The sequence below is a fragment of the Quercus lobata genome, chromosome 2 (genome assembly GCF_001633185.2).
Source record: "Quercus lobata isolate SW786 chromosome 2, ValleyOak3.0 Primary Assembly, whole genome shotgun sequence".
In the NCBI taxonomy this organism is placed as follows: Eukaryota; Viridiplantae; Streptophyta; class Magnoliopsida; order Fagales; family Fagaceae; genus Quercus; species Quercus lobata.
Window position 1 is genome coordinate 54739340 of NC_044905.1, and position 27536 is coordinate 54766875.

Genomic DNA, 27536 nt, shown 5'->3' on the forward strand with positions numbered 1-27536 from the left:
TAAAACTAAGGTTCAAACTTAACTTATTTATAAACAAACGAATATAAACGGGCTTTTTATTGAGCTAAACCTGAGTTGAACGGCTTGGTTTGTTTACCCCCCTAGACTCGGACCAGCGGCAGCAGATAGAGCGAGTGTGCGTGCCAAAAAGAATAGAGAGATATCATCAGAGAGAGGGAAAAAAAACTCAGATTAGAGAGGAGAACACCACACCTCAGCCGATTCTACTAGATCCGACGGAGGTGCGATGCCAAGCCACCAACGGAAGGGATTGACCAGTGGAAGAGGAAGAATGAGATTATGCAAATTTGCGTGGCAGAGCTTAGAGAGAGAAACGGTATCATATGTGTTGTTAATTTGTTGATATGTTGGGGGCAAAGTTTAAGTTTTCAGGCTGCCATTTTTTCCCAAAATATTGGGGCTGATGAAAGCAAGTACTCAGAGAGCTCTTGCCCTGTTGGACCAATCCCTGAGCCTTACCATGACGCATGTAAAGCAAATCCAATGCCATCTCACTGTTTCAGGCACCCTTTTGGATCCTCATGCCGTTACCAAGATCATCTCCTTCTGCGCAGTGTCGGACCATGGAGACTTGAACCACGCCTATCAACTTTTTCACCATTTACCCAATCCATCCAAACTCATTTGGAACACCATGGTCAGAGCTTTTGCCGAGAAAAATGAACCCATTAAAGCTGTGTGTCTTTATAAGAATATGCTTCACATTGGCTTCTTGCCCAACAACTATACTTTCTCTTTTCTCCTTAGAGCTTGTGCTCACCTCTCTGATATCTCATTGGGTAAAATTTTCCATGCCCAAGTCGTCAGGCTTGGCTGGGAATCATATGACTTTGTGCAGAACGGGTTGATCCATTTGTACGCGACTTGTGACTGCATGGAATCAGCTCGTAAGTTGTTTGATACGAGTGTGAACCGGGATGTCATTACGTGGACTGCTTTGATTAATGGCTACGTGAAATCGGGACTAGTTTTGGTTGCACGGGAACTGTTTGATCAAATGCCTGTGAAGAATACTGTTTCTTGGAGTGCGATGATAACTGGTCATGCACAAGTTGGTTTGTTCAAAGAGGCTTTGGAGCTCTTTAATGATATGCAGGTTTCTGGGTTTCGGCCTAATCATGCTGGTATTGTGGGTGCACTCACTGCGTGTGCTTTTCTTGGCGCATTGGATCAGGGAAGGTGGATACATGCATATGTGGATAGAAATGGGATGGAATTAGATAGAGTGTTGGGCACTGCTCTTATTGACATGTACGCAAAATGCGGGTGCATTGAAAGTGCTTGTAGTGTATTTGATGAGATGCCGAATATGAATAGAGATGTTTATGCGTTTACTTCTTTGATTTCAGGCCTAGCAAATCATGGTCAGAGTGGTAGTGCGATAGAGTTGTTTGTTAGGATGAAGAATGAAGGAGTTTTTCCTAATGAAGTAACATTTATATGTGTATTAAGTGCATGCAGTCGAATGGGGTTGGTGGATGAAGGTATGAGAATTTTCAATAGCATGAGTGAGGAGTACAGGATGGAGCCAGGGGTCCAACACTATGGCTGTTTGGTAGATCTCTTAGGAAGAGCTGGGATGCTAGAAGAGGCAAAGAAGGTGGTGAGAGAGATGCCCATGGAACCAGACTCCTATGTTTTGGGTGCATTGCTCAATGCTTGTAGAGTTAATGGAGATGTTGAGTTGGGTAAAGAAACGGTTGAGCACTTGATTCATCAGAGTCTAGACCATGGTGGGGTTCATGTTCTTCTTTCCAACATGTATGCTTCTGCTAACCAATGGGATGGTGTCGCAAAGGTAAGAAAGGGAATGGAAGAGAAAAGGGTACGGAAGCTTCCCGGGTGCAGCTTGATTGAAGTAGATGGTGTGGTTTTTGAATTTGTAGCTGGAGATAGGTCGCATGCGCCTATGGAGGAAATCATGTTAATGTTGCTTGCAATTGACACACACCTCAAGTTTTCTCAGCATGATGATGACGATGACATTGACTGTGATAAGATAAATGAATAAATCAACTTTGATATGAGAATTGGTGTATACACAGCTCACTTGCCAATAAGGTAGCAAGCTCTTGAGAAATTCAAACCAATTGAAATCTTTGTCTCCATAGAAAATAAGGCCATGGAGACTTATTCAGTTATTAGATATTGGAAATTACTTATGAACAAATTTTTTAAAAGAAAGGGGTTGTGAATTTGAAGTTAGAGGACATTTGGGAATCTGTAGATGATACGTCATTGTTTTATTGGAGGGCGTATATAAGGGATTGGGACATTCAGGCATTGAATCCTTATTATTATTAATTAATTTTGAATTTTATCCTCTTACTAGGACTAAAGTATACTTTTTGAAAACACAAGGGAGACTATTGTCTAAAAGAATTTGTTAAAATCACTTTTTTTTTGTCTCACATTAACAAATAATAAGTTGGCCAAACGGATAATGAGAGGCTTAAAAAAGGGTCAATATCCTTTACTGAAGTGGTTGTCTTTGTAAGTAGTTGCTTTTTAATTGATTAGAGCTATTTTTGGATAAGATCTTAGATCATTTGCATCACCTCATGCAAAATTTTGTCTATTTTAGCATAAGAACCTATTTTTTCTCTTTTACATACTCACTTTTCAAAACACATCACATTAGATTATCTATTTTACATTATATTTCATTAAATATTAATTTTTATTGATTTTTTCAAGGGGGAACTGGAGAGCATGGTCTTCACTCCCTTAATTTTCAAGGTGTTAGTTTGTATCCCTGGATGCGGCAGAGAATGGACCCAATGTTGCTTGGAAATTATCCTAATCAGCAGTACGGGTACCAAGCCATGTTGGCTGCTGGCATGCAGAACCTAGGAAGTGCAGATCTCCTAAGACATCAAGTTATGCAATTTCAGCAGCCTTTACAGGGTCTTCAACAGCCAGGGAGCCATACTTCACTCTTGCAGCAGCAGCAGCAGCAACAACAGCAACAAGAAGAAGAAGCAATTCCTCTTAATATCCTGCAGGCACAAACCCAAGTTTTATCAGAGAACATGCCACAGCACCTTATATGGCAATCACTTAACAACCAACAAGAGGATCAGGCATGGCAACAGCAACATACCTATCAGAATACACTTCATATTCGAAGTGATCAGCTGCATCAGAGGCTGCAGTCAAATGTGCCTTCTTCATCCTTTGTGAAGGCAGACTTCATGGATCCAAGTACAAAGTTCTCAGCATCCATTAGCCCTAGACAAAACATGGTCAGTTCACTTTGTCCTGAAGGGAGTAGCAATATTTTGAACTTCTCCAGAGTTGGTCAGTCCATGCTAGCTGAGAAGTTACCCCAACAATCATGGGCTCCAAAGTATTCACATTCAAAGGTTGATGATTTTGCCAACTCAATGTCACACTCACCTTATCCTGGGAAAGATGCTACTGAAGAGCCAGAAATTTGTAACTCTGCTTCTCAGAATCCTACTTCTTTTGTTGTTCATGTTGATTCATCTGGACTTCTACTCCGTGCCACTATGTCTACTTTTGCTACATCAGTTGATGCTGATGTGTCCTCAATGCCATTAGGGGATACTGGATTTCAGAATTCTCTGTACGGTTCAGAGCAAGACTCCTCTGAGTTATTGAACAGTGCAGGGCAAGTTGATCCACCAACCCCATCTCAGACTTTTGTCAAGGTATGAGCTGCAAGCTATTTGGGTCTTTCAATTTATTATTACTATTGCTTGCTTAGTAGTCTTGACTAGATGATGCACTGTTTTTGTATAGGTTTATAAATCAGGGTCGGTTGGGCACTCACTAGACATCTCCCGGTTCAGCAGCTATATGAGCTGCAAGAGGAGCTGGCGCAGATGTTTGGAATTGAGGGAAAGTTTGAAGACCCTCTTATATTAGGCTAGTAGCTTGGATGTGTTGACAGGGAAAATGATGTGCTTCTCCTTGGAGACGACCCATGGGAGTAGGTATTTAAATGGATAGCCCTTTGATTAGAGTATTTACAATGGATAGCCCTTTGATTAGATGCTTTTGAAGGTTTATCTATTAATTGGTTTGAAAATGGTTTTTTGTTAAATTTGGGGTTTCTTGTGACAACATTGAGATTGTGAATGAAGCCTCTTTTCTCTGTTCTCCTTCTCCATGATCTCCTTGAAAAGGCAAAGTAAAACTTGTTTAGTGACGGGTCCAGATGCTCTGTAGAGTCGAAGGCGTTCCCACTAACATTCCCCCCTCCAAAAAAAAAACATTGCCATTGCGTCTACTCAGAACTTGGATGAAGATTCTTTCTTTGTTATTGCATTCTGATGAGCTTCTTTAATTTTATTGATGCCTCTTTGAGAGAGTTGGGTTTAAGGATTTCAAGAAATCACTTTATTATATTTGTTTATCAACATTTTTTTTAGATTTTATTTCCCTTCACCTCTTGGTTATTTATATGTTTATCTATGAATGTACTTTTTAATAGTATAGAACAGAATAAAATGATTGCCATGGCCATGGGTTCTCAGAACAGGCTGGCAAGACCTATTTCTGTGCACTTACTATAAATGACCATGTGCAGGGCGTTTGTCAATAATGTTTGGTATATAAAGATAATTTCACCCGAGGGTGTCCATAAAATGGGAGAGCAAGCAGTTGAATCCTTCAGCCCACAAGGTGGTCAAAGGCTGAATTGCAGTAGTGGTGAAGCTCAAGACCTTGTCTCAGGGCTACCATCTCTTGGCATGCTCGGGAACTGAGGTTGAGGTTAATATAAAAGCATATTACATATATTCCCAGAAATTGTTTCTAGTTTCACTCGCTGATAAATCCAAATATTGGATATACTAGTTTTGGTGTGTGACCCTGCCTATTTGCCTTTGTTTGGCTCGCAAGTATGTTGTATAACCTTTTTTTTCTAAGACTCTAGTATTAATGGGTTTGACTCTTATGGAGAAAAATATAAGCTCACTACCTAGATAAAAAAATTAGAACTATTGAATTTCTAGCACCTTGAAACCTGTGTCCTAAAATCATGCTGGTGGTATTGCTTTCATGAAAGTAGCATTTGACACTCAAGTTTGCTGCATTTAGTTTGTCCTTGTTAATGCGGATACCATCATTTTGAGGCGCCACACTCTACATATAAGACACTACATTTTATTATGGATATAAATGTGGATACATATAAGACACTGCATTTAGTTTTTTTTTTTTTAAACAATAGTAAAAAGGTTCCTTGATACAACAGCTATAACTAATTATTTATTTGTTTATTTTTCAAAAAACCTTAAAAGCATATTTGACATTGTTTAATTTGATGCCCGAAAATATGAAATTGATGTTTGATTTTATTTTTGGTTTGAGTGGGGGGAGATTGGGGGAAGTTTGATCTTGGTGAGCAGTGTATTAACTTTCCGCTGAACGATGTCTTGTGTATCTACTTAGAGTGTGCTTTGTAAACTATTTTTCCCCATATTTACGGTGGCTCTTCAGACCTTGAAAAATTTTTGAAAGTGATTAAACTAACTAAACAAAATATCCAGTTGTCTTCTCTTCAAAGCATACTGGGCTCAAGAGGGAGATGCACAATCAAGACAGAAAACACAATTCTATCACACGTAGAACTAAAACAAAAGTGTGAAGGAATAATAAAAAACATAGAACTAAAACAAACGTGTGAAAGAATAATAAAAAACAAATGATAGAGATCCTGATTTGACCCAATATGGACCCCATGACCTTGGTGGTGGAGGGAACTATGGAGGTTTGAGAAGCGATTGCAATTGTAATTGTTAAGGCCTTTCAAGGGTGCCTCTAAAACAAGGCAGTATTGTATGGTGAATGCTGAATAATAAGAATAAAAAATTTGAATGAAGTAAAGGATTGATAGAGAGGCTCTGGGAGGGTGTGTTTTTTAAAAAAGTGAATAATTAATACAGAAAAGTTGGTTTATTTTTCAAATTTGAGTGAGAAAATAAAAAGGTTCTTGGAGATGCTCTTACTCTATGTATTTGTGTGTGTGCATATGGATAATGGTGCAAGCATATTTTGTGTGTACACTGTACATAACTACATATGCAGTCTAGTTTATAGTTCATATGTATGCGTGTGTGTTGGTTCGAGCTGGCAAGTCTCAGGACTTGGGTTCGAGCCTCAACAACTAGCTTTGTGTTGGTGCTCCTTATATCCCATCTCCATCCCAAACAGTCCAAAATAATAATAAGTGAGTTTCTCACAGACCGGGAGTATGGGGTCTCGCCCGGGAGCGGGTAGGGTGCTACTATGGTTACGTCCAAGTAGGGAAGCCACACTGGTCGCCCCCCTCTACCCATTTTTTTTTTTCACCAAAAAAAAAAAAATGTATGCGCGCGTGTGAAAAATCTATAAAGTAGTGGAGCTGCATTAGCAATGCTTTAGGCATTTTTTTTTTTCTTTTAATAGGAATTTTAGGCATATTCTAACATAAAGAGCTACAGTTTCTATTTTGCCTATTCACTCTCACATACAACCCACTTCCATTTCTCTACTCTTATTAAAATATTTTTTTCCCATTTATTCTTCAGCAACCTCACACATCGGGTTCTCATCTAGCTTCGCATCTTTGTTGAAGGTACAAAACCTTGCTCTATATGTTTTTGGCTATGGACGGTTTGATTCACTAATGTGAGTATGAGCTCAAGACTGAGACTAACAATGGATTGATGCTTGCTACCTTGACAAATGACAAATTTAAAATTCATATTCTTTGATCTTGAGAATTTGATCAACACTTATACTGCAAGAACTCTAATTCCTACGAGATGTGGTTGGTTCACCCTTCTACTTGTTACACCGTGAATTTTCTTAAGTTTAAAAGCTTGTGTACAACTCCAAGAATTCTGAGGATGCAAAATCTTGTGAATTCAGGCATGGTAGATTTCGTGTGTTTGAGAGAGAGAGAGAGAGAGAGAGAGAGAGAGAGAGGTTACAAGGGAGAAAAAAGAATACAAAATTAACTTTCCTAAGCTACAATGTTATCTACTTATGGATAATCTCTATAGCTCAAAATCCATTTTAACTAATGAATTGTTAATTCATATATGAATCATTTAAAAAAAAAATTTGTTAGGCATGTTTTAGCTCAAATAGTGTTTTGCGTAAGCCATTGTGAACGTGAGGACTAGTGCACCTATATGGTGTCCGTACAAGTGCAATTGTGATACTCTCCGACACAATTTAGTGAACTTCCTAAGCCATGTCTTCAAAAAGCATCAATATGGTAAAAATAAGGTTGGTGGGCTGGTATAATCCAAGGATGAGCCTCGCCATCAATGTATACAATAAAAGGGAATTAGCAATAATGCAGTTTATGGAAGGGCCGCATGACTCAATAAAAACTGCCATTCAAACGATATAATAGGTCTCATCAAGCTACAATTCTTTCACTGGATTCAACACATCAAGAAAAGTGACTATCACAAGAGCTGAAGGCCATAAGGGGAAAGAAATGCCCAGCAAAGTATTAAAATTGATATTGGAAACCATTCAAACAACCAGTCTAAGAAGTATGAGTATGACTATCTTCTGCAGCAGTTTCAAAGGTTTCACCAGCAACAAGCTCCGGGACTTCATCATCGTCTTCTTCTTGCGTTGCTTGTGCACCAGCAGGTGGTTGCTGCTTCTGAAACTGCTCCGCCAGCTTCCTTAGGTTGTCCAAGTTATCTGGCCCTAAAAATTGAAACCCATATATGTCAGTGCAAGATAGTCAATTGGATTGAGATAACAAAACACAACAAATTCATTTCCAGAAAGCCCACAGAATTAGTTTCTGTCAAGACTACTAGAAAAAAAGTAATTTCCAGCTAAATAATGTCCTGCAGCCATATAATCTAATAAAATTAATATAACTCCTTGGGTTAAAATAGCCTCATTTCCCACAATCATTCAAAAAGATCAGCACTGGAGTATTTTTTTTTATTTTATATTACTCTTGCTTAAGCTGTTAATACTCATCATTTGAATCACATATGCATAGATTATTGAATAAAAGAGACATTTCGCAGTTTAAAAACTCCAACAACATGAATATTATATAATTTTCTGTGTGAGCTGTTTGACATCAGCAGACGTAGAGCTACTGAGGTCAACAAAGATGGAAGAGGTACTGGCAATCAATGACACTCAAAGCAATATTTGAACTACTATGCTCGATAGCTATGGAGTCTTCAGGCAGAATTGTTTGGGACCTTCTCAAGCCAAGATTTGGGAGTTGAGGGGGGGGGGGGGGGGGAATGGGGGGCAACACTGTACACACATGAACTTTCAAGGGTCATTTTCTTATCTCATAAAAACATTGTATGTTAAGATAATTCAGAGTCAAAGCAGATGTATATTTCATTTCTTCTCTCTCTCATTCATTAGGGCAAGGGGATTTCTTTCCCTTTTTCAAATGTTACTGGTTTGGGTTGCATGTTGCATGTGCAAAAGTGTGTGTGTTTCTCAGGGGGGCTAGACAAACATTCAAAGAAGAAAGTAATCTGCTAGCTCGGGAAAAAGAGTCAAATAAAAATAGTCATTTGATCAGAGTCAAGTAGGAAAAAAAACATTAAACTTAAATATTTGCTGCTGTATAGCCTTAAGATTTGCATTTCATGTCGAAATGGAACAAATTTAAACGAGGCTATAATTCTACAGAATAAACCTTCAGAACTCAAGCTAGCAGCATTTAGCCTTAAGAGAATACATACATAAATCTTGCATAAAAAGATTAAATCCAGATTTGAGTAGTTTTTTCTGAAGCCAGGATTAAAATCTGACTCAAACCCACATGAACCTGAGCCATTGCCAACATTTGAACACATCCACCAGCAACTTCTTGCAGGATTTTGAAATGAAAACCATAAAATCTCATTGTTTAAAAATCAATAGTCAAAAGCTGAAGATTTTATCATTTGGATTTACCATCTTTGATTTTTAAAATTCAGAAAGAAGACTATGCAATTGGATCTTGGGGATTTTGACTTCACTGGAAATGGATAACAGACAATAAAGTTCCTGTAGATGCCCTGGTTTTTCATGTTTTTCTCTATTGTAATTGTTCCTTTTTGTAGTGGATGTCAATGCCCTGGTTTCATATTTTTCTCTATTGCAATTAGCATCTACTTACCAATTATCATATGTCAAAACTTCCACAACAGGCACTGGGTGCATGTGTAACTTAGTAATTCTTTTTGATAGGTAACAGAGATTTTATTGATAAAAAATTTCAAAGTGTTCACGATGATGGACACTCTGAACTGGAAATGAATACAATAAACTCAAGGAGTAAAGCTAATAGAACGAAGAAAAGCATGAATGGAAATACATTGTGTATAACCCCAAACTCGAGACACAGAAATAGAGTACCAAAGAGGAGATTTTAATAGTTATTGACATTTCTCTTTATCTTCAAATAGTTCCTGCTAAACTAACCACATTAGACACCCCGAAACCATAATCCAAATATTTGACCAATACTTTTTGAACTAATTCCTCCATGCAAAAAGGAGAGAAACAACTGACTTTGGCATCACCCACTGAATCTCGAACACCAAAAAATTTCACTCTATAAAGCATAAGCAAAATGATAGAGTAGCAAAAGATGGTCCACAGATTCCCCTTCACAACGACACAAACAACACCTATTAACGAAGGACCAGCCTCTCTTAACAAGATTATCAATGGTAAGTATCCCATCCCATGTTGCTTCCTATAAAAAGAAAGATACCCTTTTAAGTACGTTTACACACTAGATACTCTCCCAAGGAAAATCATCCGTAAGAGAACCATACAAGAACAAATAATAAGAGCGCACTTCAAACACACCAGACGGAGTCAACTTCCAAGTCAGGTTATCATCCCCCTCACCCCTCAACATATTGGAATAAAGAATCTCAAAAAGAGAACATAAACCCTCCAACTCCCAATCATGAAAAGCTTGACGGAATTGTAAATTCCAACTCCTTTCCCCTTCTGATGCAGAAATAACCAAGTTAGAAATCCACTCTTCTTTAGACAAAGAACATGCAAACATATTTGGGAAGAGTTCCTTGAGAGGAGTATGCCCATAACAAGGATCATGCCAAAACTGAATGCATTGACCCTCCCCTGCATCATACCCTACTGTCCAAAGAAGCTCTCTGCACCAGCCCTAATGTTCTTCCACATCCCGCATCCATGAGTCCCTCTCACACCTCTAGTACACTACCCCCCTCTAGCCACACCATATTTGGTTACTATAACCTGTCTCCACAACTTGTTACTCTCTTTCCCAAAACGCCATAACCAATTTCCAAGCAAGGCTTGGTTAAACCAACCCAATCTTCTGGATCCCCAAACCACCAATTTCCACCGGCCTGCAAACCTTTTTCCAAGCAACTAACGGATATTTAAAAGTTTCCTCAGAATTCCCCCACAGGAAATTCCTCTGAATCCTTTCTAATCTAGTTGTCAAAGGTTGAGGGATGGTGAACAAAGATAAAAAATAAGAAGGAAGACTCAAAAGAGTACTTTTTTACAGAGTAAGTTTGCCACCTTTTGGTAAATATAAAGGTTTCCAGAAAGCCTCTTCTCCATTTTTATAATAATAGGATTCCAAATTGATGCATCCTTATAGTGAGCCACAAGAAATAAGTCATAGGCAGGCTACCCACCCTACAACATTGCAAATGAGCCAGGGTATTCAGATTCCCTACCCTACCTCACCTACTAGAACAATCTTACTCTTGCAAACATTAATTTTCAAGCCCATGATAGCTTCAAAGAAGATCAACACCATCCGAACATATAATTATTATTGTTCCCTAGAAGCATCACAAAATAATATAGTATCATTAGCAGAAAGGAGATGAGAAATATTCAAGCCCCCTTGCATCTGGGTCCCAACTAGAAAACCACAAAAGAAAACCGCCCTCCTTTGTTCTCTTTAACAACTTGCTCAACACCTCCATTATCAAGAGAAATAAGAGTGGTGACAGGGAATCCCCTTGACAGAGACCACGTGAACTATCAAAAATACCCTCTGGAGATCCATTGATAAGAACAAAGAACCTAACTGTAGTAATACAAGCACTCATCCATCTCCCCCACCTCTCCCCAAAACCCATCCTCTCCATAAGATAAAATAAGGCATTCCAATTCACATGATCATAAGCCTTCTCAATATCCAACATAACAATCACACCAGGTGTACCACTCCTCACTCTACTATCCAAGCATTCATTGGCAATCAAAACCGAATTAAGGATCTGTCTCCCTCCAACAAAGGAATTCCGAGAGTTAGAAATGAGCTTACCCAAAATACTACTAAGTCTATGTGCCAACACCTTAGCCAAGTTTTATATGGGATACCCACAAGACTTGGGCAAAAGTCCTTAATATTGATAGCATTGGTCTTCTTAGGGATTAAACATAAGTGGCATTAAGAGAAGACACATTGCCTACGAAAATCTACCAAAAAAAAAAAAAAATATATCCATAATATCACCATCTAGCACACTCCAACATTTTTGAAAGAAAGCCACAGTAAACCACATTTTTGAAAGAAAGCCATAGTAAACCCATCAAGCCCAAGAACCTTATCACCCTCTGCCTCCCTAAGAGCCTCAAGAATCTCCTCCTTCTCAAACACCCCCCCAAGAGAAAGCCTCTCAAACTCATCTAAGCAAGCAAACTCTAACCCACTTACAAATCCAAAAATAATGCAAAAATTGGATTGACTAGTCTACAATATACAAACCAATTAGATATTCAAGGCACATTTAAGAAATATTTAACATCAGTTAACTTAGTAAAGACAAAAAGCCTTAGGTTAGCAAGCACAAGAAGCAATTTGCTTGTACTAGGGTCTCAAAATACGAGTAGCTGACAAATACTAATATGGAACTATTAGAACAAAAAAATTATGATTTAAATGTGAGAAAAATAAACATAATTGCATCATACCTAGTTGGTTGATGATCCCTGGGAGAATATCTTGCAATTCTGAAACACAAGTTCAAGTCTTAGTTCTTATCCATTGAAGATTATTAAAGAAATAGATGTGCAGCAGTGACAAGTCCGTGACAAAAGTGCAATGCCCCTTTAAGATCTGATTTAAGGCTTATTATATGACATGAATGAAAATCTGGGAATGCTAAGCATAAAGTTAGAAGACCCTCAGCAATATTACAACATTTAAATGGGCCACATACTATTTCAGCAACTCATGTAGACCACATCTAGAAAGAAATAAAGACACATAAAAAGCTACCGAAAAAAGGCAGACATGCATTCTAGAAAATATCAATGGTTGAAGAAGAGAATGAGAAATACTTTTAGTTTGAGGAGAACCACTAACAACCCAAGTGTTGGCAGCAATGGAAGCTTGAACTGTGATACAAGATTAAAAAAAAAAAATTATTAGTCATTGGTTGCCAAAAAGGAAATCAATTATAAAAACATTGGTGGGATAAGCATATTTAGGTTAGGAGGTTAACCTTTGGGATTAAGAAACTGGATGACTGCATCATCCTTGAAAATGTTAACTTCTTCAATAGCTGGGATAGTGTTCACCCCAATCCTCTTCAATGTACTCTGAAGCCTTTTATCATCAGTGGTCGTGGCTCTGTGAATAGCCTTCTTTTTCCTGAGTACAAAAGCACACAAGGCAGTTGTGCATCAAACTCAAATAAACTTTGACACATTAAACAAAAGTAACAAACAAATACACTACGTAGTTTTTGTGAAAATTAAAAGTATGCATGATTAATCTTTCTGATATCAAATTTTGAACCAGAAGAATGAAGCTTGGAGAATCTCTTCCAAATGTTTATCGAATTAAATCCTACTGGTTTATAATCTAAAAAAAATTTATAGAATGATTTTCATTCCAGACAAAGTTAATGTTTAAATCATATGTTATCATATCCCATTTTTGTGCCAATGAGCTCTGACTCAAATAACACTTCTTTCTCCCATAACAAATAGCTGGTATTGAATCAAATAAAAAGGAAAGAATAAAAAAAAAAAAAAAAAAGATTCCTATTACTGACTAATGTTGTAGTCCACCTATCATTCTATTTGTTTTTACAAAATGAGCAGCTCTTTCTAGTGAAAAATAAACTTTTATGTTTAGTTGATTAAGCTACAAAATGAAAGTATACATATTCTAGAAAGAACGTCACACCTTCTCATGCTTCCTTTTCCACCAGTACGAACGGCCCCAGCCATTTTCATGAGCCTCTCCCTATCCATCTGAGCAGGGAAAAACACTGAATCAATGACAACCCTTTTTCATATAATGTTTTTGGGTCTCAAATATGAATCCTAAGTCCAACAGAATTGTGAATGAAAGTAAATGTAGGATAAGGGGTTTCAAATAAAAGAAGCTTCTTTTCAACCCAATAAATTAAAGAAAAAGAAAATCAACCAAAACCCTAGCACTTTGCAGATACTGCACCCTGTTAGGCTGCTGAGAAAATTTCAAGAGCCTTTCTTTTTTCTTATATACTGGAAAGAAAAAGAGAAATAGCAATACGGGCTAAAATTTCTGTATAAAACGAAACTACTTAACACAGTGAACTGAAGGGGCAAAACAAAGAAATGTCAATAAAAGAATCAAACTAAGACAGAAAACCTAATACAGAAACAACATTAAAAAAAAAAGTACCTTTATTTTGGTAATAAAATATGAAAGGTAGAATATGAAACGAGTAGAAGCAGAAACCGGCGGCAGTAAACAGGCAAGAGAAAGAGAGCTCTGTCGGGTTTGAGAGACGAAGATTTAGATAGGGGATAAATATGCCCTCCTCTACTTGAATGCCTAATTCCTTTTTTACCCTCCCTCCCTCCAATAAACGTAAGGACCTAGACATGGCAAAACGGTACGGTCGGGTCGGGTCGGGTTGGGTTGTGGGTCGGGTCGGGTTGACCCATATTTTTTACATATTTTTTTTTTTAATAAAGAAAATAACATGTATTTGCCATTTAGAAAGTCATGTAACAAATTATTTGATGTAAAATACACTACTTTGAATTCACCACTTATATCAATAATAAACTCAGTTATATTAATATTTACCCAATAATTTTAAAATTATACAAATCCTAACATTGCTATCTAAAACAAAATAATACAAAGATAAGTAAAACAAATGCATAAATTTTATTTCTACACAATATCAACATCACAAAATATAAAATAAAATTACAAATGACTTATTGGATAACTCATTTGATAAAGAATAAAAACATATAAGAAACTTACAATCTTGAAAATTAATTTTATAATCTATTATCAATTGTGGTTGGTACTCTATTTCAATTTGAGATATACATTAAAGTTTGATTGTTTACTTATTTATATATGGTTTCTTTTATGAATATCATATCATTATTAAGCAACACACACTCTAGGAAATATCATAATTTATTTTGAAAGCCGTTTAGTTTGGACATAAATTGTTAAAAAATAGGTTTAAGCATTCATAATTTATGCTAATTTGATAATTTGGTTTCACTATTTTCACACTTATGAATATTTCTCACACATGTCTATAATTTTAAATCTATGTTTTTAACTCTACTGTAACAAGATTATCTTGGCATGTACTTTACTATTTGATATCTAAAATTTTTTACTCATTACAGAATGCTTAATCATTCATCTTTCAATTAATTTACATACAGTTATGTAAATGTTTCAGTTGTTTCCTTAAAGCTCGCAACAAACAATTAAACCAATGTTGTCTTAATTTTATTATTTTTTTTACCAAAAAAAAAGTTTTAAAAAATGGTTCGGGTTGGGTTGACCCGCAAAAAACACGGGTCGGTTCACGAGTCAACCCATTTTTGTTTTGGGTAAAAAAAAAAATTGGGTTTGGGTCATGTATTTTTCAGGTCGAGTCGGGTCAGGTCAGAAAATTATGACCTAACCTAATTCATTTTTGGCCAAAATGCCATTATTCCATATATTTTGGGATTACATTTTGGTAGTAATCAATTTTTTTAATTGTTTTTATTTTTAACCTGTAGTCAAGTTTGCATATGTTATTTTTAATCTCCTTCTCAAAAAAAAAAAAAATGTTATTTTTAATTTACAGTCATTATGGGTCCAAATCTAAGTTTGTTTTAGTTGCTAAGTATATATTTGTCTATTAGAGTTGGAGATTAGTAAATTTGATTTGTATTTGGTTACTAAGAAAGTGTAAGAAAAGTTGTGATTTGGTGGTATGGACCAAATTGATTACAAGTTGAAAATAATAAGAATCAAATTGAATACTATCAAAATGACATATTTGCCTACAATTTTGTAGTTTGTTAAACTTCAGTTTAAATTACTCTTTTGTAGCTTGTTGAACTTTAAATGGGTACAATTTTTTAGCCACTCAAGTTTGGCCACACGTCAAGAGTCTTATAATTTAATGGTATAATCTTTGTGGGGGACTACATGCACCTAAAGGAATTATTAAATGCTCAAAGAAGTCCGGATACTCTTATTTGTTTATATATATATATATATATATATATACACACATACACACACATATTGGCCACACGTAAATAGTCTTGGAATTTAATGGCATAATCTCCTCTTATTTAATAGGAGAATATGGTTCAAATCCCCCTCCCCCACTATTGACATTATACACACACACTATTGACATTATAAACAAAATTTTGGGTGCATAGGATGGTTTTGATTTTTCCTCTGAAGAGCATTCACATCCGGGTTTGCATAATAATTGTTATTTTACCATCTAAAAAGTTACCTTATCTATCATATCATATCACTTTACAATACAACCAACATCCTAAACTCTTTTTTTTTTTTTTCTTTTTTTTTTTACCTCTTCATTTAAATATTCTTTTATTATTATTTATTTACTCTTTCTTTCATCTTTATTTACTCTCTCTCTTTCTTCCTCCTACAAGCAACCACCACCCCCTACAACCAAAATCCCAACCCACCACCCACCGTTGTTGCACCACACAAAACAACCACTGAAACAACCCACCACTGAATCCTTGCCACCAATCCCAACCCAACAACCACCGAAACCCACCACCAATCCCAACCTAGCAACTACCAATCCTAACCTAGAAATCACCAAAACGACCACATCAAAATGACCCGACACCAATCCTAACCCAACAACCACTGAAACCTAGCCATTGATTCAACTCCACCACCGATTAATGCTGCTTGCAATTGACACGCACCTCAAGTTTTCTTGGCATGATGATGACGATGAAGATGACATAGCTCAACTACCAATAAGGTAGCAAGCTCTTGAGAAATTCATACTAATTGAAATCTTTGTCTCTAATGCGGTAGATAGTTTGCTTAATTCTTTCATACCCATATATTGCTGGACGTGAAGAAACTTCTCCCTAGAAAGAAGCCCATGGAGACTTATTCAGTTATTTGATATTGGAAATTAATTATGAATAGAAATTTTAAAAGAAAGTGGTTGGGAATTTGAAGTTAGAGGACATTTGGGAATCTGTAAATGATATATCATTGTTTTTTTTGAGGGCGTATATAAGGGATTTTATATTGAATCCTTATTAAAATTAATTAATTTTGAAATTTATCCTTTTACAAGGACTAAAGTATACTTTTTGAAACAACAAGAGAGACTATCATCTGAGACGATTTTTTAAAATCACTTTTTTTGTCTCACATTAACAAATAATAAGTTGGCCAACCGAACAATGAAAGGCTTAAAAAAAGGGGTCAAAATTGTTTACTGAAGTGGTTGTCTTTGTAAGCAATTGCTTTTTAATTGATTAGAGCTATTTCACACTTGATCTTAGCCAAAAGGCTAAGATCTTAGATCATTCACATCAGCTTGTGCAAAAAATTTATTTTGTCAGAAGAACCAATTTTTTCCGTCATACATCTCACTTTTTAAAACATCTCACATTAGATTATCTATTTTATATTAAATTTCATTAAAATATTAATTTTTAATGATTTTTTTTTTATTTTTTTTATCTTTCTTTGTATACAATAAGCAATATTTACCCTCTTCATTCATCATTAGAATACATAAAAAAGAATAAAAAGTTAAATGCAAAATAAATAGTGCCAGTATAAATCTACACTATTATTGTAGTAATCATGTATTTTTACAAAATTTTGCATTGAATGGTATGGATGAATTTTGAACTTGGTTGACTAAAAAAGTGATTCATATTCTGTGATCTTGAGAATTTGATCAAGGTTGAAAATGTAAAAACTCTAATTCCTAAGTGATGTGGTTGGTTCACCCTTCAATTCGTTACACCATGAATTAACTAAGATTAAAAAGCTTGTGTGTACAACTCCTAGAATTTTGAGGATGCAAAATCTTGTGAATTCGAGCATGGCAGGTTTGGTGTGTGCAAGAGAGAGTGAGAGAGATTACAAGGGAGAAAAAAAAAAAAATTTAACTTGCCTAAGCTACAATGTTATCTACTTTATGGATAATCTCTATATCTAAAAATCCATTTTAATTAATGAATTGTTAATTCGTATATGAATCATTTAAAAAAAAAAGTTTGTTAGGCATGTTTTAGCTTAAATAATGTTTTGCGTAAGCCATTGTAAGGACTAGGGGTCTGGCTCTCCTCCAGTCTATAAGTCCCTCGTTCTCTCCCATTTTAAAACTAATGAATGACACATGACAAGTAAACTATCCAAAGGTTACAAAAAAAAACACTACCCCAGAAAATGTTCTCACCATAAGCCTAGTAGAGTGCTTCTTCCTTTTGGAAATAAGAGAGTCTGTTAAATAAAGTTAAGGGGGAGCTCGAATAGATTGAGGAATAGGAGCCAAATTACAATCCAAAAGCAAAGCCTCTAAGCAAGAGGAGGCTGAGAAAAAATAATAAAAGGTTCTACTTGAGAACAACCATATTTAGCAAGAAAATCTACTGCTCTATTAGCCTCTCTAAAGCAATGCCCGATTTTCACCTAATGGAAAGTTTGAAGAATGGCCATGCAGTCAACCACAAGAGGCTAGGTTAGTCTATTTGTAGAATTTGAATTAGAAACAAGTGATATTATATCTGCTGCATCCACATTGACAATGAGCTTTTCAATCCTAAGAGATTTTGTCATAAGTAGCCCATCTCTTAAAACCCAGAGCTCTGCCAGAAGGATGGAAAAGTCCCAATTGCATGAGAAAAGGCTCGAACCCAATTTCCATTGGAATTACGAATGAGCCCACCACCTGCAGCATAGGCGGAGTTGGGAGAGACCGAATCATTTGTATTCAACTTACTACAACTCAAGGAAGGTTTTTCCCAACAAATGTAGTATGTATAGCAGGAGCGAAGGGGAGATTTGCCTGAGATTAGATATTGAAATTCAACAATCTTAAGAACACAATCCTTGGACATATTGGAGTTAGGAGGTTTTGCTTGGAATGTAGCCAAATTTTGGTTGAGCTAGAGATCTCATAGGTTGAAGAGAAATAAGGTGCACCAAGGAATATTATGGTGGAGGGAGGAAAGGTTGGAGGTACCATTTATATGGAGCCAGTTATGAATAAGCAAGAGCAAGGTAGATTTGAGATTGTGAGGAATACTGAGCTCTTCCTGAAAGGAAGCTGAGTAATGGCAATCTTGAAGGAGATAGATGATGGACTCATCATGGAGACAGCAAATGGAGTAAGAGCCATTAATGTTTAAACCTCTAGAACTCAAGATATCTCGCACAGGGATATTGTTGAAGGAGCAGAGCCAAAGAAAAAAATTGGATTCTCTAAGTAGTCTTAGCTTTCTAAACCCAGTTAGCATAAAATGATGGTGGATTTTGTGGGCATAATCCTTTTGCCAAGCGGTAGGCAGCTTTGAGAGTAAAGTTTCCATCCTTGGAAGGACCCCAAGCCTAAGAGTCATCACAATAAGAAGATTGAGAGGGGTGGCTTGAAGGTTGTCAGTAATGGATCTACGTAAGTCAAAAGAGAGGGGGCTCCAATCCCATTTCTTATTCTCATCTAGAACTTGATTAACAAGAGAAGAGTCTTCATTGATGTTAAGAGATCTAGGGATACAAGAAATAATGGTGCCTAGAGATGTCCATTTGTGATGCCAAAAAAGGGTGTTACTGCCAGAATTCACCCCTTTTCTAAGGTCAAAGTCAAGAATAGGCTTAGCCATTTTACAAGTAGCCCAAGTTCTTGATCCTGGTCTCCTAAAAGACCAATGAGAATAGGAGTTATGAGAGGTGAGATATTTGGCCTTTAGCACACAAACCCAAAGAGAATCGGGTTTTGCAATGATTCTCCTATTTAGCTTGGCAAGAAGTTAGTAAAATAAAGACCAAGAACTCCAATATTTCTTGGAAGAGTTACCTTGTCCCAACTCACTAAATGAAGCTTCCTTTTCCTAGCTGTAGAACCCCAGAGGAAGTTCCAATTAGTACAATCAATCTCTTTACATATTCTGCTTGGAATGAAGGCTCTTTGCACAACATAATCAGGAATAGGGCTTGACGTTAATTGAATAAGGACCCTTTTACTTGCAAGGGACAGTAGGTTAGCTTGCCAGCTAGCCAACTTGTCTTGGACTTTGCGAAGAATGAAGTCAAAATCTCTCTAACCACGATCAGAGAATTTAAGAGGAAATCCCAAATATTTGTCGGACTTCTTGTTTTCAAGCATATCAAGATTAGAGTAGACAGCAAAGTGACATGACTCGGGTATTTTTAGAGAATAGAATGAGTGACTTCTCTTTAATAACTTTTTGTCCCTAGATACAAAACTTAGTAAATACTTCATTAATAACATCAGCATTGGAAAGGGTGGCATGAGCAAATATAGTGAGATCATCGGCAAAGAAGAGATGAAAGAAGGCAAGTCCCAATTGAGAGGCTTTGACTGGTTTCCAAAAGCCAAAAGACAACTGACCTTGAATGAGCAAACCCAAATATTCAAGGCAGAGAATAAACAAATAAGGGGAAAAAGGGGTCCCCTTGTCTAAGGCCGCGGAAAAACTTGAAAGGGGCAAGTTTCTCACCATTAAAAAGGATGGAGACAAAAGTGGAGGAAACACAGCTCATAATCAAGGAGATGAGCTTTGAGGGGAAGCTGAAGTAAATGAGAACCATTCTAATGAAGCTCCATTCCAATCTATCAAAAGCCTGCATGTAAACCATCCTCTTCGGGGGCTTTATAAGGCTTGAAGGAGAAGAGAGTAGAGTTGATTTCTTGGGGCATAACTTCATACCAGAGAAAGGAGGAATCCTCACTAGAAAGAGATTTTGCCCAATCAACATCAAATTCAGAGTGGGAGATGGAGGCAAGGTGTTGGGATTTGTATAAGTCCTTGAATCTGTTAAGGATAAGGTCCATAATTTGCTGCTCTGAGTTTAACCATTCCCTAAGATGGTTTTGCAAGCGAAAAATTTTGTTTTGCTCCCTTCTTGTAATCATCTTAACATGAAAAGAGGCTGTGTTTCTGTTTCCATGAATTTGCTAGTTTAGCCAGGATTTTAGGGACCAAAAATCTTCCTCTTGGTTAAGAATAGTAACATATTCCAAGGATAGCTCTTGCTCAAAGGAGATAAGAAAAGACGAATGCCTAGTAGCTAAAGCTTTTTGGAGGCAATGTAATATTGTAAGGACATTTCTTTTCCGGGAAAATCGGCTGCAGAAGTTTATTTATTCTAGGTGGTCGCCAGAGCATTGAAGGAGATAATGCCTTGGTCAAGATTATTGGGGGGAGCCGAAGCTTTCTCTACAACTGTAGGAAAACCAAGGTGATGAAGCCACATTTTTTCAAAGTGAAAAGGCCTCTCAAGTTTGATTGACATAGAGCTGTCCAAGCTGAAGAGGAGAGGGCAATGATCTGAACTAACCCTGGGGAGATGAGTAACATGGGCCTTTAGGAAGGCAAGGCACTATCTTGGATTAGCCTAACGACAATCAAATTCTCAACTGAATGAGGCCTGAAATACCATTACAATTAGTCCAAGTGAACTTAGGACCTAAGAAACCCAAATCTATCATGTTGCAGGATTTCATACAATCACTTTAGGCTGTGGTTCTTCTTAAATCAACATGGTGTTCCTCAGATTTTTCTGAGTTTGTGAGCACACAATTGAAGTCACCAACTATTGACCATAGTAAGGAGTGAAGGCTAGAGACTGTGTAGAGATTTTCCCAAAGAGCTTTCATTTCTTCAAACTTAGGACTAGCATAAATGGAGGAAAGCAACCAAGAAAAATTTTAATTATGTACCTTAACAATGGCTTGAATTTCCTACTCTGTAGCTGAGAGGACTTCCAGATCAACTATGTCTTTACGCCAACAAAGCTAGATACCACTAGCATAACCAATGTCATAAGTGGTATGAATGTCATCAAAAGAAAGATGACGAAGAATGTCTCCAGCTCTATTGCCCAAAATGCGAGTTTCAGTGATCACCACAATTCCAAGAGAATGAAAAGATGTCAAGTCACAAATCATATTTCTAAAGGAAGGCTTCATTGCCCTTCTAAAGGACTCATAGGTTTGGGAAAAAAATCCTTGTGGGTCATTGATATCCCTTGGGCAAGAGTTATCGCATGCTCTAGAAGATTCTTCTAGGATTGGATTTAGACTGGGACCAATTGTAATTCCAACTAATCCAGCAATATTTCGAGGCAAAGGATTGCTTAAGCTGCTCAATGGCTCCTGTCTAGGGGAAGTAGGAGAAAGTAATCAAGGGGAAACCTCCACCATGGGTTCGGAGTGTGGTGCAAAGCTGGGTTTGAGAGAGGAAGGTTGTCGCCCCTCATACTCTTTTTCGTCACTAGAAAGATGAAATTCCATGCTTTCTGAAGCTCCTTGTCTGTTTCCCTAAATATGGTAAGGGGATTCTTCCTTATTGTGTCTATCATCTACTCTCCTAGAATCACAGCTTTGTTCTTGTGCCAAATTGCCCACGACATGGTGAGAAGATGATGAGGCTAAGGGAAAGTTAGAAGAGAGAGAAAGGTTTCCTTTAGCTTTGAATGAGAAAGATGGAGGGAGGTTGGGTGGGTGGGGCGAATCTGAATGACTGGTAGGAGAGGGTGTGAAGAAGGCTTAGCTTAATCCTTAATAGAGAACTGTCTGCCTAAATTTCCCAATGAGGACATTATATATATATATATATATATATATAATGTATATTTGGCACTACAAGTACCATAACAATTGTGGTCCTTCACTCAATGCATTCTCTATGAAGGTGTATTGCCTGGCTAGATAGGTGTGACCTATGACAAGTGCTACTAGTGCTACAAACTTTGTCGATATTTGCAATTGTTAGAAAGGATACAACTCCTCACAAGGTTATGAGCTTATCAATCACAAGATTGTGACCTTGCACGGAGTGATGGGTTTGTGTTTATAAATGAGACACAAGGACTGAGCGATTGATTATCAAGCCATTCTAATTCTCCATTTCTAGGACAACATTCCTAGATTTGATTTCCATCCACACAAGACTACCTTCCACAGTCCTCACAATGGGACCAAAACTTTTCTGTTCCCATGCTTGTGTTTTTGCAGCCGGATATATGCAAAATTCCACGATTTTTCCAGCCAAAAGAACTAGTTAGTTTTATGGTGTTTCACTACTACGATTTTTCTCATGCTTGTTGACTACTTCATATCACAATGAATGTAATTGTTGATTTAAATGAATATAGAATAAAAAAAAAAAATTTAAATGAAGTGGTAAGATAATAAAACCTTTGATGTTAAGTGTATTGTAAAGTAGGTTGTTAAAATGAATAAAGAAACTTTTTGAAATGTTAAATGTTATATTTTATAGCATTCTTGATGAGAATGCTCTTATATAGTGTCATGCAAAGTCCATACAGGCGCAATTGTGATACTTTCCAACACAATTTAGTGTTTATACATTAAAACTTCCGAAGCCATGTCTTCAAAAAGAATCAAAATGGTAAAAAGAGGTTGGCGGGTTGGTATAATCTCTGATGATACTCGCCCATCAATGTATACAATAAAAGAAACAGAAAGAGCAATAATGCAGTGTATGGAAGGGCCGCATGACTCGATAAAAACTGCCATTCAAATGATATAATAGGTCTCATACAAGCTACAATTCTTTCACTAGATTCAACAACACATATCAAGAAAAGTGACTATCACAAGAGCAGAAGGCCATAAGGGGAAAGAAATGCCCAGCAAAGTATTAAAATTGATATAGGAAACCATTCATACAACCAGTCTAAGAAGTATGAGTATGACCATCTTCTGCAGCAGTTTCAAATGTTTCACCAGCAACAAGCTCTGGGACTTCATCATCGTCTTCTTCTTGTGTTGCTTGTGCACCAGCAGGTGGTTGCTGCTTCTGAAACTGCTCCGCAAGCTTCCTTAGGTTGTCCAAGTTATCTGGCCCTAAAAATTGAAACCCATATATGTCAGTGTAGGTTAGTCAACTGGATTGAGATAACAAAACATAATAAATTCTTTTCCAGAAAGTCCATAGAATTAGTTTTTGTCAAGACTACTAGAAAAGAGTAATTTCCAGCTAAATAATGTCCTGCAGCCATATAATCTAATAAAATTAATATAACTCCTTGGGTTAAAATAGCCTCATTAACATTGTCAATCAATCAAAGATCAGCACTGGAATATTTATTTTATATTACTCTCACTTAAGCTGTTAATACTCTTCATTTGAATCACATAAGCATAGATTATTGAATAAAAGAGACATTTCCCATTTAAAAACTCCAACAACATGAATATGATATAGGCTGTGTTTGGTTCGTGTAAAAGTATTTCCGGAAAGGAAAATGTTTTCATGTGTTTAGTTGCATTTCAAAAAATGTTTCGGAAAATATTTTCTGATGTTTGGTTGTGTTCATGAAAATAGCATAGAAAACACATTTTCACATTTTCTCACATTTTCTTGGTTACCAAACGATTATATAATATCATTTATTCATCAAAACACAAACAAAACCCAGAAAAAAATCATCAAATCCGGACAAACGAAGGCGAGATCGCGATCGGCGCATCGCGATCGGCGGCGCGATGCGTCGATCGCGATCTCTCCAATCGGCGCATTGCGATCGGCAGCGCGATGCGTCGATCGCGATCGCGCGAAGATTGAAGCGGAGATCGCGATCGGCGCTACCGCGCCAGCCGGTGATGTCGCGATCTCTCTCTTTCTCTCTCTCTCTCTCTCTCTCTCTCTCTCTCTCTCTCTCTCTTCTATTTTCCAAGGCCGGAAGTACTTTAAAGTAAAAATAGAAACGGAAAATCATTTCCGTTGTTTTGGCTCTCAAATTCGGTCAACTGGAAATGCTTTTCAGTTTGACCGAATTTGAAGTAACAACCAAACACCCCTATTTTCCGGAAAATCATTTCCGGAATCACTTTGAAGTCGATTCAAACGCAGCCATAAACTTTCCAAGGGTCATTTTCTTGGCAAATAAAAACTTTGTATGTTAAGATAATTCACAATCAAAGGTATATATAAAATATTTCGCCAAAGGAAAAAAGCAAATCAATAGTTAGGCCAACCAGATGTATATTTCATTTCCTCTCTCTCTCTCATTCATTAGGGCAAGGGCATTTCTTTCCCTTTTTCAAATGCATGTTGCGCACGTGCAAGTGTGTGTGTTTCTCAGGGGGGCTAGACAAACATAAAAAGAAGAAAGTAATCTGCTAGCTCAGGAAAATGAGTCAAATAAAAATAAAGTCATTTGATCAGAGTCAAGTAGGGAAAAAAAGACATCACTTAAATATTTGCCATTGTACAGCCTTAAGATTTGCATTTGATGTAGCATTCAAACAAGGAGATCAGAAATGGACCAAATTTAAAGGAGGCTATAATTCTACAGAATAAACCTAAATCTTTCATAAAAAGGTGAAATCCAGATTTGAGTAGTTTTTTTCAGAAGCCGGGATTAAAACCTGACTCAAACCACATGAAACCAAGCCATTGCCAACATTTGAACACATCCTCCAGCAACTTCTTGTAGGATTTTGCAATGAAAACCATAAAATCTCATTGTTTAAGAATCGAGAGTCAAAAGCTGAAGATTTTATCATTTGGATTCACCATCTTTGATTTTTAAATTCAGAAAGAAGACTAGGAAATTGAATCTTGGGGATTTTGATTTCACTGGAAATGGATAACAGACAATAAAGTTCCTGTAGTGGAAACCCTGGCTTTTCATGCTTTTCTCTATTGTCAATGCCCTGGTTTCATAATTTTCTTTATTGCAACTAGCATATAATTACCAAATTATCATGTCAAAACTTCCACGACAGGCAATGGGTGCATGCATAACTTACTAATCCAAAAAAAAGGGAAAAATTGGATTGACTAGTCTACTATGTACAAATCAATTAGATATTCAAGGCACATTTAAGAAACATTTAATGTCAGTTAACTAGAAAGACAAAAGGCCTCAGGTTAGCAAGCCAAAGAAGCAATTTGTTTGTACTGTGGTCTCAAATTTCAGGAAGCCGACAAATGCTAATATGGAACCATTAGAACCAAAAAATTATGATTTAAATGTAAGGAAAATAAATATAATGGCATCATACCTAGTTGGTTGATGATCCCTGGGAGAATATCTTGCAATTCTGAAAAACAAGTTCAAGTCTTAGTTCTTTTCCGCTGAAAATTATTAAAGAAATAGATGTGAAGCAGCAAAAAATCCGTGGCAAAAATTCAATGCCCCTTTAAAAGATCTGATTTAAAGCTTATTATATGACATGAATGAAAATCTGGGAATGCTAAGCATAAAGTTAGAAGACCCTCAGCAATATATCAACATTTAAATGGGCCACCTACTATTTCAGCAACTTATGTAGACTACATCTTGAAAGACATAAAAATACAGAAAAAAAGCCACCAAAAAATAAATGCAGACAAGCATTCTAGCAAATTTAAATGGTAGAAGAAGAGAATGAGAAAATACTTTTCGTTTGAGGAGAACCACTAACAACCCAAGTGTTGGCAGCAATAGAAGCTTGAACTGGGATACAAGATAAAAAAAATTTATTAGTCATTGGTTGCCAAATAGGAAATCAATTTCAAAAACATCATTGGGATAAAAAGCTTAGGCTACACAATCCTAAAGGCATATTTAGGTTAGGAGGTTAACCTTTGGGATTAAGAAACTGGATGACTGCATCATCCTTGAAAATGTTAACTTCTTCAATAGCTGGGATAGTGTTCACACCAATCCTCTTCAACGTACTCTGAAGCCTTTTATCATCAGTGGTCGTTGCTCTGTGAATAGCCTTCTTTTTTCTGAGCACAAAAGCACACAAGACAGTTGCGCGTCAAACTCAAATAAACTTTGACACATTAAACAAAAGCAACAAACAGATACACTATGTAGTTTTTGTGAAAATTAAAAGTACACATGATTTAATCTTTCTGATATCAAATTTTGAATCAGAAGAATGAAGCTTGGAGAATCTCTTCCAAATGTTTATCGAATTAAATCCTACTGGTTTATAACTAAAAAAATTTATAGAATAATTTTCATTCCAGACAAAGTTAACGTTTAAATCATATATAATCATATCCCACATTTGTCTGACTCAAATAACACTTCCTTCTCCCATAACAAATAGCTGGTATTGATTCAAATAAAAAGTAAAGAATAAAAAAATGCTTCCTATTACTGACCAATGTTGTGGTCCACCTATCACTCTATTTGTTTTTACAAAATGCGCAGCTCTTTCTAGTGAAAAATAAACTTTTATGTTTAGTTGATTAAGCTACAAAATGAAAGTTTGCATATTCTAGAAAGAATGTCACACCTTCTCATGCTTCCTTTTCCACCAGTACGAACGGCACCAGCCATTTTCATGAGCCTCTCCCTATCCATCTGAGCAGTGAAAAACACTGAATCAATGACAACCCTTATCCATATAATGCTTTTGGGTCCCAAATCTGAATCCAAGTCCAACAAAATTGTGAATGAAAGTAATTGGGGGATAAGGGTTTTCAAATAAAAGAAGCTTCTTTTCAACCCAATAGATTAAAGAAAAAGAAAATTAACCAAAACCCTAGCACTTTGCAGATACTGTACCCTGTTAGGCTGCTGAGAAAATTTCAAGAGCCTTTCTTTTTTCTTATATACTGGAAAGAAAAAGAGAAATAGCAAAATGGGCTAAAATTTCTGCATAAAACGAAAATACTTAACACAGTGAACTGAAGAGGCAAAACAAAGAAATGTCAATTAAAGAATCAAACTAGGACAGAAAACCAAATACAGAAACAACATTAAAAAAAAAAAAAAAAAAGAGTACCTTTGTTTTGGTAATAAAATATGCAAGGCAGAATATGAAACGAGTAGAAGCAAAAGCCGCCGCGCCAGTACGCAGGCAAGAGAAAGAGAGCTCTCTCGGTTTGACAGGCGAAGATAGGGAATAAATATGCCCTCCTCTACTCGAATGCCTAATTCCCTTTTTACCCTTCCTTCTTCCAAGAAACATTAGCTGAACACCCTTTCCAAATAACCTTTACTATGGTAATAATCTCGTTAGTTGCCCAGTTTTGAAAGAATATGTGAAACTAGCCTC

General features: G+C 36.6%; 4 protein-coding genes across 6 annotated transcripts; 2 read left to right on the forward strand and 2 right to left on the reverse strand.

The window, feature by feature from the left end:
- Positions 1–88: 88 nt before the first annotated feature.
- LOC115975890 (pentatricopeptide repeat-containing protein At5g66520-like) lies at positions 89–3290 on the forward strand. The gene is made up of 2 exons (XM_031096929.1): positions 89–2082; positions 2719–3290. Exon 1 carries the CDS (start codon positions 425–427, stop codon positions 2030–2032), a length of 1608 nt encoding a protein of 535 aa, XP_030952789.1. The 5' UTR covers positions 89–424; the 3' UTR covers positions 2033–2082; positions 2719–3290.
- LOC115975891 (auxin response factor 8-like) lies at positions 2756–5124 on the forward strand. 2 transcript variants are annotated; one of them, XR_004088203.1, is made up of 3 exons: positions 2756–3695; positions 3787–3980; positions 4577–5124. XR_004088203.1 is itself a non-coding variant. In XM_031096930.1 (2 exons), the coding sequence occupies exons 1-2, from the start codon at positions 2781–2783 to the stop codon at positions 3910–3912; spliced, it is 1041 nt and encodes a 346-aa protein (XP_030952790.1). In that variant the 5' UTR covers positions 2756–2780; the 3' UTR covers positions 3913–4555. The 2 variants fall into 2 exon arrangements, 1 of the variants encoding a protein (XP_030952790.1); XM_031096930.1 differs by lacking the exon at positions 4577–5124 and having other exon boundaries at positions 3787–4555.
- A 2157-nt stretch (positions 5125–7281) lies between these two features.
- On the reverse strand, positions 7282–27324 carry LOC115975895 (nascent polypeptide-associated complex subunit beta-like). Of its 2 annotated transcripts, none has more exons than XM_031096933.1 (6): positions 13664–13796; positions 13181–13248; positions 12492–12640; positions 12328–12384; positions 11959–11997; positions 7282–7704 (listed from the first exon to the last, which is right to left on the reverse strand). In XM_031096933.1, exons 2-6 carry the CDS (start codon positions 13246–13248, stop codon positions 7535–7537), a joined length of 483 nt encoding a protein of 160 aa, XP_030952793.1. In that variant the 5' UTR covers positions 13664–13796; the 3' UTR covers positions 7282–7534. The 2 variants fall into 2 exon arrangements, with proteins under 2 accessions (XP_030952793.1, XP_030952795.1); XM_031096935.1 differs by lacking the exon at positions 13664–13796 and adding an exon at positions 27264–27324 and having other exon boundaries at positions 7297–7704.
- Positions 23012–27351, reverse strand: LOC115975893 (nascent polypeptide-associated complex subunit beta-like). The gene is made up of 6 exons (XM_031096931.1): positions 27264–27351; positions 26772–26839; positions 26105–26253; positions 25919–25975; positions 25542–25580; positions 23012–23375 (listed from the first exon to the last, which is right to left on the reverse strand). Exons 2-6 carry the CDS (start codon positions 26837–26839, stop codon positions 23206–23208), a joined length of 483 nt encoding a protein of 160 aa, XP_030952791.1. The 5' UTR covers positions 27264–27351; the 3' UTR covers positions 23012–23205.
- Between the last annotated feature and the right edge of the window lie 185 nt (positions 27352–27536).